The 20,709-nt window shown below is 35.1% G+C and overlaps 3 protein-coding genes and 3 non-coding genes across 9 annotated transcripts; 1 reads left to right on the top strand and 5 right to left on the bottom strand.

The window, feature by feature from the left end:
• Positions 1–165: 165 nt before the first annotated feature.
• Trnat-ugu (transfer RNA threonine (anticodon UGU)) lies at positions 166–237 on the bottom strand. The gene has a single exon. It is a non-coding gene; the product is annotated as a tRNA-Thr (tRNA).
• A 609-nt stretch (positions 238–846) lies between these two features.
• On the bottom strand, positions 847–918 carry Trnat-ugu (transfer RNA threonine (anticodon UGU)). Its single transcript has one exon. It is a non-coding gene; the product is annotated as a tRNA-Thr (tRNA).
• A 407-nt stretch (positions 919–1,325) lies between these two features.
• Positions 1,326–1,397, bottom strand: Trnat-ugu (transfer RNA threonine (anticodon UGU)). Its single transcript has one exon. It is a non-coding gene; the product is annotated as a tRNA-Thr (tRNA).
• Positions 1,398–3,082: 1,685 nt separating this feature from the next.
• LOC105212183 (DCN1-like protein 3) lies at positions 3,083–5,821 on the bottom strand. 2 transcript variants are annotated; one of them, XM_011184027.3, is made up of 5 exons: positions 5,622–5,821; positions 5,102–5,171; positions 4,718–4,852; positions 4,320–4,650; positions 3,083–4,262 (listed from the first exon to the last, which is right to left on the bottom strand). In XM_011184027.3, exons 2-5 carry the CDS (start codon positions 5,139–5,141, stop codon positions 3,758–3,760), a joined length of 1,011 nt encoding a protein of 336 aa, XP_011182329.2. In that variant the 5' UTR covers positions 5,142–5,171; positions 5,622–5,821; the 3' UTR covers positions 3,083–3,757. The 2 variants fall into 2 exon arrangements, with proteins under 2 accessions (XP_011182329.2, XP_011182328.2); XM_011184026.3 differs by having other exon boundaries at positions 5,102–5,821.
• Positions 5,822–6,587: 766 nt separating this feature from the next.
• Positions 6,588–11,230, top strand: LOC105212185 (pre-mRNA splicing regulator USH1G). 2 transcript variants are annotated; one of them, XM_011184029.3, is made up of 6 exons: positions 6,588–7,489; positions 8,237–8,516; positions 9,490–9,633; positions 9,692–9,913; positions 9,976–10,998; positions 11,065–11,230. In XM_011184029.3, the coding sequence occupies exons 2-6, from the start codon at positions 8,494–8,496 to the stop codon at positions 11,228–11,230; spliced, it is 1,578 nt and encodes a 525-aa protein (XP_011182331.1). In that variant the 5' UTR covers positions 6,588–7,489; positions 8,237–8,493. The 2 variants fall into 2 exon arrangements, with proteins under 2 accessions (XP_011182331.1, XP_011182332.1); XM_011184030.3 differs by having other exon boundaries at positions 8,267–8,516.
• A 245-nt stretch (positions 11,231–11,475) lies between these two features.
• Positions 11,476–18,765, bottom strand: Mdr49 (multidrug resistance protein homolog 49). Of its 2 annotated transcripts, none has more exons than XM_011184036.3 (10): positions 18,612–18,765; positions 16,360–16,500; positions 16,247–16,289; positions 15,585–15,778; positions 15,280–15,525; positions 13,697–15,216; positions 13,454–13,623; positions 12,674–13,386; positions 12,450–12,612; positions 11,476–12,384 (listed from the first exon to the last, which is right to left on the bottom strand). In XM_011184036.3, exons 2-10 carry the CDS (start codon positions 16,467–16,469, stop codon positions 11,635–11,637), a joined length of 3,909 nt encoding a protein of 1,302 aa, XP_011182338.1. In that variant the 5' UTR covers positions 16,470–16,500; positions 18,612–18,765; the 3' UTR covers positions 11,476–11,634. The 2 variants fall into 2 exon arrangements, with proteins under 2 accessions (XP_011182338.1, XP_028895929.1); XM_029040096.2 differs by having other exon boundaries at positions 18,527–18,678.
• Positions 18,766–20,709: the final 1,944 nt, after the last annotated feature.

Raw genomic sequence — 20,709 nt, forward strand, 5'->3', positions numbered from 1 at the left:
ATTCTAGAAAAGCATAAATATTGAAATTAAAAAAAAAGGATATAAATACATTGGCATCACCGTTGTATCATTTAAAATAAATTAAAATAGACACTTCTTTATTAGATTAGATCACTTCTTTATTGTGGAAAGCATAGATTATGGTAAAAAATATTTGATTGAAATTGCCTCCTGTGAGGATTGAACTCACGACCCCTGGTTTACAAGACCAGTGCTCTGCCACTGAGCTAAAGAGGCGCACGTTCGGCGCTCAAACAATTTACCTTCAATTTGGACCAATTTATATCTAATTCTAATCCGCAAATATTAATGCACTTATTAGAAACAATTTCTTACTTTCTCAACCACGAACATCTCACCAAACTTACATTTTTCACCTCTCTATGAGGATACCGAGTTAGTTTTCCCAGGATCCAGGATCAACAAATATCGAATTGTATTTAAGTGAGTTCTACACCTCTTACAACACTTCTTAAAAAATAATACGTGAAATACGATGCAATTAAAAATTTTATTTAATGCATACAATAAATTAATTGAATTGAACTAGAACTGAAAGTTGAATGAAATCAAAACAAAAACTTAAACACGCAAAAAGTTTACTTGTAATTGACGACACGAACCACTTAGATAAATATTGATTCAATGAGTTTAATAATATACAATATAAACTATTTTTTTTTTACTTATTTTAAGAACGCACCAGAATTTTTAAGAATTCAAATCAATAATTGCGTATGCGGATAGATTGAAAACAATAAACAAATTTCACAACCGAGTAAATTTTAAAGGTAAAAAAGAATGTGTTGAAATGAAAAATTAAACAAAAGTTAGATTCGCTTGTGTTGCCTCCTGTGAGGATTGAACTCACGACCCCTGGTTTACAAGACCAGTGCTCTGCCACTGAGCTAAAGAGGCATACAAAAATTATTTGCCAATGTTCTTACATGAAACAACGGCAATTAGAACAATGTTACCGTATGTTAGCATTTCAATTAGGTTCTTTTCATAACCACAATTCAATAAATAATGTTCCCACTCAAATTTCTTTTAAATATTTTTGTAAAATTAAGTATTTAAATAAATATTTATGTAAAATATATGTAAAACGTGTAAAACGAGGGTCACAGATTAATTAAGGATTTATAAAAAATTAAAAGTCTCTCGAACTCGTAGCATATTATTTATGTATGTCTATAATTCATCATAAGAACATAAATAATTTGAGATTTTCGTTAATTGGTGTATAGATTTTGTGCAATATTTATGAATATAAGAAGATAATTTATTAAAAACGTATTTTTATGCATAAAAAATTTCGTTATTGCCTCCTGTGAGGATTGAACTCACGACCCCTGGTTTACAAGACCAGTGCTCTGCCACTGAGCTAAAGAGGCACATTTATATTTTTGTCCAAGTTCTTATTTCTAGCAGTTACACGAATTTTAACCCCTTCAACTCCTTAATCAATCTGTGATGAATGCTCTGCATATTCATACAAGTGCAATGAAATGAGGAACACCTATTTGAGAAATCCACTTCAAATCAAAATCAATATTGTTCATATCGTCCATACATATATGTGTATGTATGTATAAGTATAATATTTATTGTTGTGTTGCAACATTTTATTCACATTTTCTCATTTGTATATAATTTGTTTCGAGTTGCATTTGTTGTATTTACTGCTTAAAATGTGTGTAATGTAATTTATCTAAATTAATAAATTCACATGGATCGACTACATAAACACGCATAATTCGTTTTCCACAATTTTACTTAAATTTAATGAATTCTTCTTGTTGCTTTTTTTTTTCAATTAAACAAATCTAAAAAACTAAAAAACATTATTATTGTGCAAAAGGTTTTCACATGAAATGTTTTTCAAATTTATTTTTACATTTATCTACAATTTGGAATTCAATTTTTTTATAAATATTTAAGTCATTCCTTTCATTATTGTTTGATACAAAGTAAAATGTGTATCTACATACATACAAACATATGTATGTACAAATACATGTGGTAATAAAACAAGCTAAATATTTCGAAAAAATCGTTGAGTGCTACACACTGTAATTTACGTATTTCTAGGAATTTAGATAATTACGAGTACATTATCTATTTTATAAGCACGATATCATACTCTTCAATGTCTAAGCTTATCTAAGAAAAATTATTCATAATATGTAAGAATATATGTACAAATACGTACATACAATTACATCAAGCTTATATTTTGCACAATTACTTAATAATTGTTTTGAAAATTTTTATAAAATCTATACATCGGCGCTTAGTTGAAATATTTTACGTTATAGAGTGAAAAAACATAAATAATTGTAGGGGCAAAAAGTTACATTTTATTGGTTTATTATATAATACGTATATAAATAACATGTGTGTTAAGTGAAAGTCAGCGCCTAAATACATAGTACGTATATATGTATAAGAATATATGTATGTACGTGTGTATACACTTCACTATTTCTTAAATACTTAACAATTTTTGCATTTTAAGTATAAACAAATATATTTTCATACATACATATATACAAATTGCGACAATTTCTTGACTACACATTCAACTTCCACAATACTAATTTATGTAGTTATTATATTCGATTTGTAAAACTAGAAAATATAGAACTTTGCGAAATAAACTTTTCAAGAAATTCAAACAAAAGTATGATATAAATTAATTCAAACAAAAATGTATTTCGTTAAGCTTAATGCTTCAATGAAGAATATGTATTATAATGAAAGAAAACTTAAAGAAAGCTGTAATTCAGTAACTCCATGGGATTTATACAGTCTCAAACTGTATAACAATTGGAAATAACAAAATATGATTAACACATTTATTTAATTATAAATAAGGATGCGATACATCAAAGCATGGTATGTGTATTGTCTTATCGTAATTATGAAACTATTTGTGTTTATGTGGTGCAACGAATCGTGTTAATGGCGAAAAGAATATATTGATATGTACGTGTAATCAATAAATTTCGGTTACACAAATTTACAGCGTGCATTTCAAATAATATATGGATGTATGTGAAATTGTAGATATTTTATATTTTTAGCTATACAAAATTTTGGCAACATTTTGTTAATACACACACGGTTATGCAATTCAATAAAGGTAGAACGGAAGGACGCCAGGTAATATTGTTCGTGAGGCACGCAAATTTTCGTTACTACTGCTACGTTACAAATTACCTTCGTATATAGTATCTCCCACTTAACCCTATGCAGAAAAATTAATTAAATATTCGCAACAGTTGGGAATGTGCCACACATAATCAAAAGGCGCTTGAAAATTAAGTAAAACTAAATATACACTTATATATGTATGTAAGTATGTATTGGTTTATGCAACATAAGGTTTTAGTGTTAAAATTCTTAATCTAACGCACCATGTTGCTCACTGGAAAAGCGTTATTCGTTCCGTTTCAAGTCTAATATGAATGAACATTAATTTATTTAGTACAAAGCAAATTAGTCATTTATTTATTATACTAATAATATTAATTGTAAAAAAGGAGATCTTCGAATGAGCAGTGCGTTGCGCGACACAAACGCAAATGCAAATATCGTCTTCGAAATGCTTTGCGGCTAATCATTTCCTCTTTTTCTAGCCTTTTGAGTTTTTTAAGAATTCTTTTTAGTTATTTAAAAAAAAATAATAATAATAAAACTAAATTTTTTTTAAATTATCGCGACATATCGTTCTTCGAACAAGTGTTTAATACTATAAGATATCATCGTTAGCGCTTTGAACACCCGTTGTTCCCGTTGTACCCGACTTCCCTAATTGTGATTGGTGTGTCTGACGACTAAAATCATCATTGTTGTTGTCATCGTCAACGTAACCTGCTGCGACACATGCCTCTATCTGTGTGTCCTCTGCAGAATCCCCGACAACCCCCTTCGTCGTACAATAACTACCATCAGCTGCGGCTTCACTTTCAATCATTTCAGTGAGCGTAGTCAGCCTTGAACGTTCGTAATCGACAAAATCATCAAATAAGCTGGGCCAAGCTTCCGTATCGTCATAATTGTTGATATCACATTGTTCGGAGAAATTTAAGAACATATTCCATGTGTCTTTTGGAATACCACGTATGCTGGGGTGCTGCTCGAGGAAATGTATCCAGTTACCGAGCAGTTCTGGCGTATGCACCGTGAATACCAATTTCCATAGACTGATGGCCATATCCAAGGAGAGTATCCGCTGATCAGGCTCTAAACCAAAACTGCAAACAAGTCATATGTAAAATTATTTATATTCAAATATTTAATAATCAATTTACCGAAATGTGAAACGGTAGAGTTGTTTAAACATTTCTGTGTCCACTTTGAGCATTTCAATGGTTTGCTCCAGTCTTATTCGTACTGTTTCGATAGTATCTGCGCACATCTTGTGTAGACCTTCAATGAACTCCGACTTGGTGAATCGACACATTTGAGATGCATCCAAACACCAGGCCAACACAAGTATTGCAAATTCGTCAGGCTGGTATTTGAGGTCATGACATAGACGTTCAATACCTTCAGTGAGTATCATATCTTCCTCGGGATCTTTATATTCCTCGAAAAGCTGGTTAAGTGTATTATCTGACACTTCAAGCGTTTCCTTTACGGCTATAATAAAGTTTAAGACAAATATAAATATTCCACTTTCAACATTGATTTACTTATGGTTATTTACCCGTTGTTATTATATCACTCATGGTGGTGGCATTTCCATTAAGTAGAACCAAAGATTTCTTAAAACTACTTCGCTTAGTATCACAATTGTTTGCGTTCTTGAGTGGACTTCTGGGCGAGAGCAATTCATCCGTTTCTGTAATGATTGGTGATATATATTTTTGGGTTTCTTATGTAGAAATATTATTTATTCACTGAAATTTTGAATTACAATTATAAGAAAATGTATTTGTTTAATTTTATACAATCAGTACAACATAACTTTTCTCAGAATGCTTTGTTTAATTAAAGTGAAATAGTAATCATATTTTGATTATGCCTTTATGTATTGTAATACTTTTTATTGATGAATTACTACTAATTATTAATATTTAATAATACCTACCTTCTATATGTGGTTTTTGGCAGGTGGGCGCTGAAGCCATGCTTGGTGAACCCGCATTATCGGACGATGTCTGGAAGCAATGCAGGCAATTACCCATCGCAGTGTTACGATAGTTAATTGTAAAGTGTGTGGTAAATAAGTTACTAATTGCTTGCTTGACGACTGCCCGACAATTGGCGACGGCCTACCGAAACGAACCTTGTAATTAAAAGCGCTAGTGTATGCAACAAATCATTTAACAATTTTTATAATAGTTAAATACTCTATTTGTGCATCAGTGGCAGTAAAGATGAGCGACAAGGCAGTTTCTGATTTTTGATGGTATTAATAAAGTACATATGCATCGATAAACTATTTACTAAACTAGCAAGATCACTTAGCTGGGCTGACTCATTAGGGAATCTCGTAAGACCCTACAAAACGTTGAAGTCGTTGAGACACCCAGCCGTGGTAAGATGTTGCCAAATAGGCGACAACAAGAGTCGCGTACAGCAGACAATCTGTCTGAATGTCTTCTCACCAGTTTCGTTTGCTTTTTATTTAACACTTGATGCGATTTCCATGACTCGGTGGAGACCGAGCAATATGCAAAAATCACTATAAATATTTTTTTTGTTTGTTTCTTGAACTGATGTTGCTGCTGTTAGTGGTTATTATTGGCGCTGGTTGATACTCCTCCCCGAAAGTACAAAACAGCAGCATCAGTGAAAATACTTATTTATGTACTTATTTATCTGTGTATTTCTTTGCAGTTTTTCACTTCAATTTTTGACATGACCCCACTGGGTGCACAGTGTTGCATTTCGTGCAACTCAAAGTTGAGATAAGTACTAAAGGGATTTTTGATAAATACGTGAACAAATTTTGTAAAAAATTACAAATTACTATATTTTTGGAGAATAAGAGTCAATTAGATATAGTTTTGTTTCTAATTTAAAAAATAAATATAAGAAATAAACTAAAGTACAAAAATTTGGTAATATAAGAATTATCTGATCAGCAACCCTGCTTTAACCCTCAGGTGATTTAGAGAAAAAATCAAACCGATTCTATGTAAATATTTCCACTGTGTTCTAATATATATTTTCCATCGTTCTGCTGGTTTTGGTTTCAGCGCAAAATATGAAGAATTAATGTTTAAAGAAATTTCGTATATTTTACGCATTTTACGTTCTCCGTTTAGTTTATTTCTTCTTATTTAAAATTTTTGTTCATAGTGCTGCCAAGTAGGGGTCAATTTTTTATTAGCGACAACCGGAACTGAGTTTTGTAAAGTTAAAAACAGCATAGACACCTACCACAAAATTTAACTAGTTACAAATTTCCGTGCTCAGCAACCATCCGTTGGCAAAGAGACAAAAAAACTCTCATTACCATGTACGGCTCAGCTCAAATTCTGCATACCAAGTTAACTAAGCACACTCTCATTAGACAACAACTGATGTTGGCCAAAACGCTTTCCACGAGCTAAAGTTCCTGCAGTCTTTATATCAGAGATAAAGAGATGTCCAACTCTATTTTCATTGGAAGTGAGAGCGCACGGACAAACGTCAAAACCTACCAATCTTTGACAGTTGACTGGAATCAGTAGGTTTTGACGTTTCGCAATTGGGAAACTGGAACGGCCATATTGAAATGTTGCTAAAAAAATTATACGACAGAGACATTTTTGAACGCCGTGCAAGATTACTTATAAGAGCTTAAAACAATAAATATAAATATAAACGCGAAATTTAAAAGAGGGTAAAGAAATTTTTTATGATATGCAGCATAGGGAAATTAATTTTTTCATGGAAAATTGTAAAAAAATTATCAATTGTCAGTTGACAAGTGATAATTTTCCTTATTTATTACTGAAAGTTCGAAAACAAGCAATTTTAACGTACCTTAATATCGCTAAAAGAAATTTAAATATGTAATTTTTATATTAAAAATTCAGTATAAAATTTTTTTTAACCGTAATAAATGTTGGGTATTTTAATTTAAATGCCCAAAAATTTGTATTTTGTCTGGTCTGGCAATAATGCAAATTGTTATAAAAAACGCTTATTTTGAGGCGCTCTCACGCTGGAATAAGTTGGACATCCCTTTATCCCTGCTTTATATGCCACTCATTGCGCCAACAACTCCGTGAATCAAGTGATCGCGTTAACACTTGCTGCAGCCAAGTGATAGAAGTGGTAGAAAGAAAACTCGCTTGGGACGCGTTAAGAAAAAGTTGCAGCTGCGTGTGTACACGTCGCTTCACTACAATAGTGTTGTAGTCAATTGTATTTGTTATTTTGTGTTGTACATAAAGTTATACATTGTTTTTGCTCATATACTTTGCATATACTAATTATTGGTGAACACTATTCATGTTTTTTTCTTTTGTGATTAGAGCCAGTGGTAATTATAACAACTTTTTCAGCATATGCCTGTGTGTTTCTTTGTGTGTGTTTACGCTTTATTCAAATACATTTCGGTTGTGTTTGTGTTTGGTATTTTTGTTGACTCTGCGGTAAAATCACTAAAACAAATTAATGGAAGTGTATATACAACAAAAAGTGTACATACGTATAAGCATATTTATTCATTATTTAGTCTTTATATATGTATGTACCTACATGTCAACGAAATTATTACATTCGTCAACTATCTGTCAACAGTTGAGTGAACTTTAAATTAAAGTACCGTTATAGCGTACCACGTTTCATTTAATGTGTATGAACATAGCACAATATTTACATTGTATGTACACACATAAGTAATGTAACATTTCGCTATAAATATCCATATACATACATATATTACTTTTAATTGATCTCTAGGCCGAGTCTTTACTAGAAGTAATTTTGATGTCACACACTTCTACACATACTCATATTTTAGCCGGAGTGGGTTTAATCTTAACTGCCACCCGGTGGGCTTTGAACTCGAGTGACGGTTGGTTACATGTTAATAATAGAAAAAGTGGTTCCAAAAATATATAGGCTCTCGATCAAAACAGATTTCGATGAACATTAACCGATAGGCCGCGAAAATATACATATATATAACAAAGGTTAATGAACAATGTTTTTATTATTATTTTGTCATACATATTTACACACATACATATGCGCATACAAGCAACGTTCAACGTTTTTTTTTTAGTCAAATCAAAACATTGGCATTCTCTTACAGTCCGAAACAGTAATGAAACAAAAGTGCAGTGAATGATACATACATAGATACATACATAAAAACATACAACATAAATTTCTTTTTAAATACATATATACATACATGTACAAGTAATTTTGCCCACTGACTGTTGAGTGAGTGGCCTATATGTGAAACGTGATCATTGTGGAGTCTATCGCATACGAACAGCGAATTGAAAGTCATTAAAAAGAAGCAAAAAACCAGGCATGTCTTCAGAAAGATTTCACAAGTGAGTACCTAAATATTCTTACAAACACATACATACAAACATACATATATATAAGTATATACACTTGCATATGGTATATTAAAAATACATTTCCTCACATAACAACAACATTCTTGACTTCAGATAAAGTTCAACACGTTTGCAATTGTCATCTTTCTCAATTATTACCAATCAACCATACATACATACATATATGCATTTATATAGTACATAGATATGTATGTATATCATCTGCGCTTATACCAGAGACATATTATAATAAAATATGAGGTATTTACAAGCAAGCTTCTGATTTCACGGGTTCCACCGCTCCAGTTCGACTTTAGATTTTATAATTTCACTAAAAAGTCGTTTTGAATTCGTTGTCAGCTACTAATAGATCTAGGACACCTTTTATATCCAAAGTATTATACATACAATATTTTACTTCATGTTATATGGACGATTCCGATACCATGTCTTACTTAGGGTTGTTCATTGTACAAAAGGTAAACATAGGCGTTTAGTAAAAATTAATCGAGAATAGATAAATAATTAATTACAAATAGTCATTTATTTGAGAATCTTCTATCTGCATTCATTATGGATCTTAAATTCTCTTCCAATCTCTCTAAGCACAGTAAATATATGACCGCTGAGAACCCTTTATATTGTCCGAAGCTATTTCTTCCTTTTATGGAAATCGTGATGCTCAGTATGGTGTTATTTTCCGTACTCCATTGAAATACAAAAGTTCATTCTTCTTAAGCCTCATGTTCAATAAAAATGTGTGCGTTGAAAATTAACATTCGTATTCCCATTCTTCATCCATTGCTTCTGAGTCTGTTTGACTCATGTCCCATGAGGCTTATCTTATCAATAATGTTTTAATTTAGTAGGAAATGCAATCACGGTAAAAGGAAAGTAGACTCAAGTAGTAGAAGACACTGACAGCAGATTCTTTTACTGATGTTTCAAATTTGCTAATTTGCAGAGCGGCAAAAGATGGCTTACTTGACGTTCTAAAGGAAGCTACACGTAAAGATGCCAATGCCAAAGACGATGATTCTATGACTCCTGTGCTATGGGCATCCTTTGAGGGACGTTTGGATGCATTGCGTTTGCTCTGTGGTAGAGGGTAATTAACTACTTGCATACATATATAAAATTATATAGTAATTGTTATCTCTTCTAAGAGGTGACCCTGACAAATGTGACCAATTCGGCAATACGGCGCTACATTTAGCCTCAGCCAAGGGTCATCTGCATTGTGTGGACTTTCTTGTGAAATTCGGCGTAAATATTTATGCGCTTGATATTGATCGTCATAGTGCTAAAGATTTGGCCGCCATCAACAATCGCGATGACATTCTACGGTATTTGGATAGCGCCACAGCGAATTTCGAGACCAACGACAAGTAAGCTTATTCATACACCTAAAATTCTTCTAAACATTTTTTCATGTTATGTTCCTTTGCAGGAAAAAGGCCAAAGCTATGCGTGAACTTGCGGAGAAGAATTGTGAGAAACGCATGCGCGAATATATGAAACGTCAACAGAAACTAGAAAGTGAACACTTTGATACGAGCAGCAAAGCAACGACACTCACGAACAGCGGCAATAAGTCTAAAATGTTATCAACACTTAAACAGAAGATTTGGTCCAGCCAAGGAAATCTGCACAAACCGTCGCGCGACTCGTCGTCAGCTGCTGCGCCTTGTCCAAGCATTAGTAGCGGCAGTACTGCCACGAAATTTAGTGAACTCGTATCACCGGGCAGCGGTAGCGGCGGTAGTGTAGGTTCGCTTGCGAGTCGTGCCGGTACGATGCAGAAGAAGTTGCGCAGTCACCAACACACATGTAATCATTCAAGTAAAGCAGAAGAGACCGGCTTCAAGATTGGTGGCATTGAACCGGATGGCAAACGCACGGTAACCTCGCTTATAGGAGTGCAACGCGACTCGGAGGTCTTGTATGTGGGCACGTTCAGCTCAAACGATGAGAACAGCAAACGCGGCAAAATCAGCGATGTTTTCGAAGTGGACGAACCGTGCAGTGATCGGGAACGTGAAACCACTAAGTTGGGTTACGGCACACTTTCACGTTCCTTTTCACAACCCGACATTCTTGGAGATTCGCTAATACCCACCGGAAGATTAAGTGAGGAGTTCGCAATGCAACGGCCAGCTGGTCTATTCGATCGTCCAATGTTAGGCAGCATAGCGTTCCGTCGCTCAGTGACTGCGGCGCTCAGTCAATTACAGCCAGATAACTATATGCCACATGACCTGGAAACTGGCACCACGAGTACTAGCACGACGACAAGGCAAAGTAGCGGTGCAACAGTGACGAAATCGCGTAGCAACAAACAACGTTCTTTTCTCAATATATCTGACTCCGATTCTGAGGGTGCGGATGGCTATAGCGACGATGAGCAGGACAATGCGGGCAATCCAATAGCGCGTTTTCTCACCGCATGGGGCTTGGATGAGTATTTGTCTGTGTGAGTATTTTAAAGACATAAAAAGATTTGAGAGCAAATCGAAGTGACATGATTTTTTTATCTTAGTTTTCAGAAGCAGCAAATTGATCTGGACACTTTGATACTGTTAACCGAAGCGGATTTGAAGTCTTTAGGACTTCCTTTGGGTCCCTTCCGAAAACTTACGTGCGCCATACAAGAACGTAAAAATGCGCTTGCCAATCCTGGCGCTATGACGGACAGTAGGCTCTGAAGCAAAATTAGTATATCACTTATCTTTTATAAGTAGTTTCCATAAAGGCTATTGGCTTTAAGAAAGAATTGAGCGATGGCTGAAATAAGAAATAATATATAGTGGGACCAGTAGTTCTTATCCAGCCAGATATTTTCAGAGCAATATAAAATGAGATATGACTAATTTAAAAATCAAAATAAATGAGGTATTGGAAGAAAATAATAACCTTGAAACCTTGAACCGATCTTTAACGATTTAAGATATTAAATTAAAATTCTATGTATTTATCTAGTTTACTCTTAAAAAATAACAATAAAGTTAAAGCTACGTTACATTCGACTTAACTTTATGTACATAAATATCAGGTTATCTTGAATAACAAATTAATGACATATAACGTAACTGCCCAGATGATCCAGCCATTAGGCTACTTGCTGCATCATATACAACTCGGCGTAGATGCCATTCAATGCCATTAATTCTTCGTGATTGCCTTTCTCCACTACCACACCTTTCTTCAGCACACATATGAGGTCCGCATCTCGCACTGTGGTAAGTCGATGCGCAATGGTCAGACAAGTACGACCACTGCGCGCCGCGTCCAGTGCTTCTTGCACCACCTTCTCACTTTCCATATCCAATGCCGACGTAGCCTCGTCCAATATCAATATCTTCGGATTGCGTACCATAGCGCGTGCTATGGCAATGCGTTGCTTCTGACCACCAGACAATTGAGCGCCCTTGCTGCCCAGACGCGTGTTGTAGCCTTGTGGCAAAGAGGTGATAAACTGATGTATGTTCGATTTCTTCGCTGCTTCAATAATTTCAGCCATAGGGATGTCAGTGCGGAAATTGTTACCGTAGGCGATATTTTCAGCAATGGTCCGGTCAAATAAAACGGGTTCTTGTGAAACTAGACCCATGCCGGCACGTAAGTTATCGAATGGGAATTCCGTTGTTGGTACACCACTCACATTGACTTCACCACGAACAGGATCATAATAACGTAACAGTAGTTGTACACATGTGGACTTGCCTGAACCTGAAGGTCCGACTAAAGCCACTGTAGTGCCACCTTTGATGGTTAAACTAAGGTTCTGCAAGATAGTTATGCCTTTGCGATTGGGGTAATTGAAATCGACGTTTTCATAAGTAATGTCGCCTTCAGATTTCTGAAATGTTGAAATGTATGAATAAAGCTTTAACAGCACTAACGTATAATAGTTTGAGAACTCACTATGGATGTGTTATATGGTTTATCTGACGGATTGTACAAGGCGGGTGTGCGTTGAAACAGTTTTAGTAAGCGTCCTGCCGAAAGTACGGCAGCACTAACATTGGGCGCATATGATAGAGCCTGACCTAACATCCAGGAGCCGAAAATAAGACCTTCGGAAACTCTAAAGGTTTGCATATTTTTTAGTTGGACGAACAATACTTGAAACATTTATTTGGACTCACTTTATAATATCTTCATAGGGGAGCCCATCATTGGCTACCAAAATACCACCGTAATACAAAGAAATACCATAGGCTAAGAAGGGTGCCGTTTGCCCCATACCGTACACCAAACCACGGTAGCGCACCTTCCTGCGACACGCCTTATCAGCTTTGTCTATTTGATCATAATAACGCTGCAGCACATAGCGTTCCTGTCCAAGACTGGTTACGGTGCGTATGTTAGCTATTGCCTCCACTGCAACACGCGACGCATCTTCAATTGCCAATCTCTCTGTATGCGTGCTCGCCTCCATGAATCGTGCTTCGAACAGTATGCAAGCACACACGAGCGGCACAGTAACCAAGGTGACCAGTGTCAAATTCCAAGAGTATGTGAACGATAGAATTACGCCGATAGTTAGTGTAGAGATGGCTTGCACAATGATGCCAATGCGCGAGCCCGTTGCACCCTGCACGTTCGAACAATCGCCGGCGAGGCGTGCACATAGCGCACCCACTGAGTTTCGTTGGTCATCGAAGTAGGCGACCTCTTGCCTTATTATGGCCTTGAACGCATCATTACGCAGACGAGATGTCATTTTCACACCCGCGGTGCTGAACATATAGGTTTGTAAAAGTGAGCTAACACCGCTTATAACGCCAATAATGACGAAGAAAATTGCAAAGAATATCGATTGCCTTGTGATGTAATCGTCGTCGGGATCGGATAGAATCTAAAGGCAAATCGAATATATGTATGAAAATATATAGATTTGTATTTATATATTACGCGTTACTTACGCCAAAGAAGTCACCAAAGAGCACAGCCCATGTTGGAAATGTAGCACCATGCAGCATGGCCGCTATGCAGCCGATTAGTATGTAACGCCACTCGGGAGCATTCATTTTCATCAGTTGTCCAAAAGTAATCTTATGCTTTTCCGCCTTAGGCTTCTTCTTTTTCGATTTTTCTGTAAAAGAACAGTTTATATTATGCAATATTATGCTTAGCAAATGAAAACAAAAATTGTTTGTTTATCCTACTTCTGCTTGCAACGCTTTCCGTGTCCGCTTCGTCCATACTCGTTTCATCTTCATCGTCGGAGTTATCATCCACTTGCAATTGTTGCTTACGCTGTCGCACTGTTTTGGAGGTGTTCGCTAACGCCTCTTCTTCTTCCTTACGTTTCGATATCATTACCAATTTGCAGTAAAGTCCGCCGGAGCGCATAAGTTCATCGTGTGTACCCTGCTCAGCAACAACACCGTCTTTAACAAATACTATCAAATCAGCGTTGGTCACTGTCGAAAGACGATGTGACACCACCAAGGTGGTACGTCCTTGACTGGCCACATCAAGTGCGTCCTGCACACGACGTTCGGATGTGGGATCCAAAGCCGAGGTCGCCTCATCCAGCAACAATATCTTGGGGTTTCGTATGAGTGCACGTGCAATGGCTATACGCTGTTTCTGGCCACCAGAAATTTGCGCACCACGTTCGCCCACCATCGTATCATAACCGCTTGGTAGCTTGACAATGAATTCGTGACAATTGGCCATACGGGCGGCCTTCTCAATTTCTTCATGTGTTGCCGAGGGTTTGCCATAACGTATATTCTCACGAACGGTGGTAGCGAATAACACTGGTTCTTGACCGACTACACCAATCTGTGCACGCAACCATCCTACATTCAATTCACGCAAATCACGTCCATCGAGACGTACACAACCATTCGGTGCATCATAGAAACGCTGCAGCAGCTGCAATGTGGTCGACTTACCACAACCCGATGGTCCCACTAATGCAACGGTTTGGCCAGCGCGAACATTTAATGAGAACCCTTTAAGTACTTGTACGTCTGGTCGTGCGGGATAACGGAAATGCAAATTTTCGAAACTTATATCACCCACAACTTTTTCCACTTTGGCGCCACTCTCATTCAAGGGGTCAATCTTTGACGTGCGATCGATGGTGGCAAAGACATTTTGTGCCGCCCCCTTTGCCGTGGCGAATGCCTCCACATGGGGCAATGAGAAGCCCAAGTTCTGTGCACCCATTATAATACTGAATAGTACAATAACTAACGATCCAGCGGTATATACTTTCTCATCCATATAGCGGTACTTCAATATCAATTGAATGCCAAACCAAATAGCTATCGCATAGGCAATGTAAATAATGAACCACATAACGCCAGCGCCGACACCGGAGTAAAAACCTTTCTTTCGACCCATCACCTCAGCTGGCACCAGCAATTTGGCGAATCTTTCCGTTTCTTTGCGTTCGCCGCTAAAAGCAAATACCGTACGTATGCCCGAGAAGACTTCTTCAGCGACCGCACCGGCATTCGAGTAAGCTTTCAATTCCTTTTCTGTGAAAGTCCCCTGAATTTTAGCCACCAGTGCCGTTGATACAATAATAAACGGACAGCAACTGAGCACTACGAGTGTTAAGAGCCAGCCATAGATAAATGAGAAGATAGCACCCGCTACAAACGTCATTATAAGGAATACAAACATCGCAACCTTTTCGCCAATTCCCTCCTTCATTTTATCCAAATCCCTGCAATCAATTAAATGATTTAGAGAAATGTCGTAAGAGTTGAAACAATCACTTCACACATACTCTGTCATCTTATTGGCAAATGTATTGCCAGCGGAAGTGTCATACCAAGACATATCCTGACGCAAAATAGACTCCAAAAATAATTTTCGTATCTGCGCAATCTGTTTCAATGCCACTGTATTCAACATATTGACCGCCAAACTTAATAGCAACATCTGGACAACGCAACCAGCCACCGTGCCCAAACCGAAAGCCAACGCATCATCTTTAACCGCCTGCATATTCTCGGCATGAGTCGCACTTGTACTAAAATCAAACGATATTTATAGGTATAAATTCATTTATTAACGAATTGCAACACTTACAGCTGTTTACCACCGCCGAAAATATTCAAAATCGGCGCAGGCGTTGAGGTACCGTTACCCACATCGCGATCTATGAGCAGCGTCGTGAATTCGGCGTAAATGATGACATTGTATGGTACGCAAACTGAAGCTAGCGATGCCGCCAACACACCGATGGCAATGGTCAAATGATCCCATATTGTTGCATAACGAAACTGGAATGAATATGACGAATTCTAAGTAATAAGTCTTCAATAGAACTCTAACTTAACGTAACGTAACGTAAATAACTTTTGTTGGTCTGAGTATCGACATAATCTCACCGAAAACATACTTTAGGAAAACGAAAGACTTCTACTAACTTCCGTTCATATAGTTTTACCAATCAGAGCGATTCTGATTCCGGAAAAGGATTTTTTTTTATAAAATGACTACAACAACCAATGATGTTTACGTAAAAATACTGAGTACTGGTACTTTAAAGTATTTAGACTTCATTTAGTACAAAATGGCATAACGCTTGGTACTAATTAGTCTGGGGAGTGTTAGTTACGGCGAGTATTAACATAATATTTGTATTGGTGATAAGATTTGAAGTTTGTTTTATAATATTTTCCGACCATTTATCATATATAATTTTTAAGATTGACTTTCAATTTAATTTCTTCACAACTACAACTTACCAACTCCGAATAAGGATAATTCTTTTCTATAGTACTACTCTTGCTGCAAATAAAAGACCAAAAGAAAAGTGTTTGGAAAAGCGCAAATAACTCATTTAAACAGACCGACTTACTTTTGTGTTGCCTGAAAGTCACTTGGTCCCGGTAAACTCTCTGATTTTTTTAAGTCTTCCGCAGGCTCTGGAGGACCTTGCATTGAAACATTATAGCTACTGCTAACCATTTTGATGCTGTTTCAGAGAAGTAGTCTTTCGCTAAAAAGAAAAGAGAGAAAAATAAAGTTTATTTGCTAGCTGAAGACATTTCATTTCTCCCGCTATTACGACACTGTGCAACAAGTAACAAATTTAAAGTGCCACATTGATTATTTTTTATGAATTCTTTATTATTATATTGTTGTATGTAATTGAGATGTGAGTACACACAAACAAATAATAACACAATTCATGAGCATGCAATGTTCACACTTCGAAGTGTAACAAACCGTTTAATTGCCTGAATGAAATAACTGGGAATATGACGTTCATTTGTATAATATGTACCATTTTATTGGTACATGCATACATACTTGTACATATATTAACGTGTAAGTACTTAATATAGATAAATATTATTTAAGACATTTGCATTACAAACACCATAAAAATTTAACACAAATTTGCAAAACAAAGCTAAATGCCCTCCTTTTATAAGCATTCTGTTTAATTAGAACCGCATATGCAAACTAATGAAAACACAATAAATATTTATGGATTCCTTATGGCTTTGTAGTCACACAAAGCACCAACTGATGTGGAATTTGGTGCCATCTCACAAGGATTGTTACAAAAAAAAATTTTTTCGCTCAAAAATTAAATAACAGGGTTTTAAAAATAAGATATTCACTCTGATGAAAGGTGGAACAATTTTTCAAAATTCTTAAAAATATTTTATACATTTTTATTTATGGTGGAAAATTCCTTAATTTTAATTCCGACGAGAACTGAATATGCAAACTAATAGCTTTTTTTCGAAACGGCCCGAATAACACATTTAATACTTTCTATTTGACCTGGAAGTTAAACAGTACTACACGATTATCTAGAGAAAGCCAAAGTTATTTTTTTTTATTTTTCGCATTCTATAATTCTCTTAAGGAAATTTGTGACAGTGCTAAGATCCTATTTTTAATTAACTTACACTGTTCCTTAAAAATATGATTTTTGTTAATTAATATATATCTTCCAAACCACCGAATATATTCCAAATTATGAAAAAACCAAAACTAATACATTTTCTATTTTGTCCTGGTTAATTTTTAAGGACTTAAAAGACTTAAAGATAAACAAAATGTCACCCAAAAATCGCATTAATTTGAATCAAGAATCCGACAATTACACTATTTTATATATTTTTATAAACGTTTATGTATAATATATTAAGAAACGAAAACCCGTCTCCAGCTCATCAGAGTACGCTGCAGGTTTTTAAGCGATGAGATCTAATACTACTCCGTAAAAAAAAATAATATGAACAAATTGATCCATTATACTTGTATTTCTCCGCCTACGACTAGCGCGTATTGTCTGATTAATAAATTTTAAGCGACTAGTAAACGGGAATGATTTAATCTAGAATCGCTAAGTCTAAATGTAAATAATGCTTTTGAACGGACTCTCAAACTGTTGTATTACCATAAAGATTACTAACTAAACATAAGTACTATCATTTAACTTTAAATAACACTCATTATGTTCTATTACTGAGATAAGATCATAGCCATTGGAAAAAATTATTGTTGAAAACCAGTAAGATAAGGTTTAAGCACGAGAGTTTTCACTGACGATAGCCATTACTAAAGTCCGTGTATAAAAAGTGATTATGCTTAGCAAATTTGTTAGTATGAATTTCCGTTAAAAATCCTTGCTGAGAACTGGTTATTAATATATGTAAATTATTATTTTTTTATTTAAACTTTGACCGTTATAGTATTTGTTTTTTTATTTTTTATTAATATTGCGACGACAACTGCCTCAGCACTTCAAATAGCTCTTTACTTCTGAATATAATTAATTTATTTAATTTTATTAAATAACACAATTGTCAATATTTTTTTTCATTTCCTGTAAACACTTCATTTCTGCCAATAAATCGAACACTTAGATACACGTTGCTATTATATTTATTGTGGTTTACTCCATATAAAAATTAGCTTCTAAATTTAAATCACTTTATACGTTAATGTAATATTTTCACGTAGATAAAGACAGTTAAATTCTTCGTCACACAACAGCACTCAACTTTGTCTTAATTTCGCAATCTAATCAGCGAAACGAATTGGGCACTTCAATCTAAAATCAAATTTCGCTGTACAATTAGTTCCTACCAGAAATCTTCGTCAACACGTCTAATCAACACGAGCGCTCAAACGCGACTGAAGTCCTCGCTCAGCTCCAAATGAATGGAAATATTGGCTAGCGATACCGCTAATTATAATGATCTCTGGGAGAAAGCCATAGCGCCAACAAAAGCGTCTTATTGTTTATATACTAATTTCATTGTGTGCTTTCCTTAGCTTGTCTACAAATACTATATTGCGGTTGTAAAAATTCTTATCACTATGAGACATATAACTCTAACAGTATACACTTGTAGTACATAGTATTAGAAAAATTGTTAGCGAGTGTTAATTTGAACTCGCGTGTTGTTAATACAATTGGACTAGTGTATGCAGCAGCACCATTTTGCTTAGGGTTTCTGTAAGATTCTCTGATGCGCTCGAGATATTTTATATTTATTTGTTTATGCTCTAATCCCTTAAGCAGAGAATTGAAAATATTTAGGATTAATAATATAGATATGACTTAAGGATCGGGTAGTGAGACGTGGGTAGCTGAAAGTATACGGAGATATTCAGAGGAAACAAATTTCTTTGAATAAGTAACTGTAATAACTATAGTATATGTATAATAGATAATTAGAGTTTTGTAAAATATTTACACAAAGTTCTGTACCTCTTAATGAAGTGAGTGGAACCATTGACGGATTTTGTTAGAAATATATTTGTAGATTTTTTGAGCGAAGAACACAGTCCAGATATTTCCGCTTTCAAGACATATAATTTACTCTAACATTACCGTAAACCTGTTACTATAGGTACTTTGCTAGCAAGCAATAAAATCCATTTTGATTTTGAAAGTTAAGAAAACTTATCAATGTATCATATATGTATATAGCATGCTTTATTATGTATTTATTGTGATGAAACCAGTATGACTCAAGTACTTGGTGTATGTTATGGAGTTAGCTAATCAGAGATCTAATGGCGCTTACCTACGCTTTCGGACTATTCCCATCCATTATCTTAGTCTATAACGATCTAAAGAAATTCCACACCTACTTCAAAGTAATTCTTTTTATATCCAATAAAAAGTATTTATGTTGACTTAATACAATTTTTGTTTCTTTGATAAGAGACAAATATTTATACATGTGTTCGAGTGATTCGCAATTTTGTTTTGCCCAACTTACAGACTGCCGATAACGGGGTGACAACCGACGGCTGGCCAATAAAAATTTATTGCCGTATAACATCTAAGTAATGCTTATTAACATTAAGTTTTCAAAGCACTAAAGTTCTAATATGAAACAAACTACTACACATCTAGCAATAGAAAATCGTTCAGCTGCCAAGGAGTTTAAGATTCAAGCGCCATTATTAATATTCAAATCGCTATTATTATTGACATACCACATATATAAAGTGTTTCTAGTGCATGTTATAAAAATTTACTGCTATTACGAGAATTTCAGTTTATTAGAAAGCATTTCAGTGTGTTGTGAAATACTGATCCCTCAATATTATGAAACAAGTTTCTATGGTATCTCAATATAAATACATGTAGTGCATACAGCCAGCAGCATTGCTGTAACCACATGCCCCCTTATATACATATGCATAATGGTGTCACAACATTTGATAATTTAGTGACATATAACGGAAGAAATATGTAATTTTCAATAAACATTTATTAGTCAAGATAATTTTATAAATATATTTATCATATCCTTATTTATCTGGTGCGGCTCGCTTTAAAGTTTACCTTTATTTATTTACATTCTTCAACAATTATTTTTAAATCACCATATTTATACAGTCAATATCAGCGAATATAAATTATATATTTTACATGCAAAATTGGTGTACGAAAAATTAACATTAACAAGAACTGTTATCTATTATTTTGATTGAAAATAATACGTAACTGTACAATCTCACACTTAATATGGGATTAATAACTTAATAATTGAAAAGCATGTCTACAAGCCCGGCTCGCTGATAAGATTACAAAAATCTCACAGTGAGAAATTTTGAGAAATTTCCGCAAATTACATCACCAATGCAGGACTGTGTGTCTCTTTGTTAACATATGTATATTTGTAGTATTTATAGCGTACTAAAATTGTCTCGAATTTAAAAAAGA

The sequence above is a fragment of the Zeugodacus cucurbitae genome, chromosome 6 (genome assembly GCF_028554725.1).
Source record: "Zeugodacus cucurbitae isolate PBARC_wt_2022May chromosome 6, idZeuCucr1.2, whole genome shotgun sequence".
Taxonomy (NCBI): domain Eukaryota; kingdom Metazoa; phylum Arthropoda; class Insecta; order Diptera; family Tephritidae; genus Zeugodacus; species Zeugodacus cucurbitae.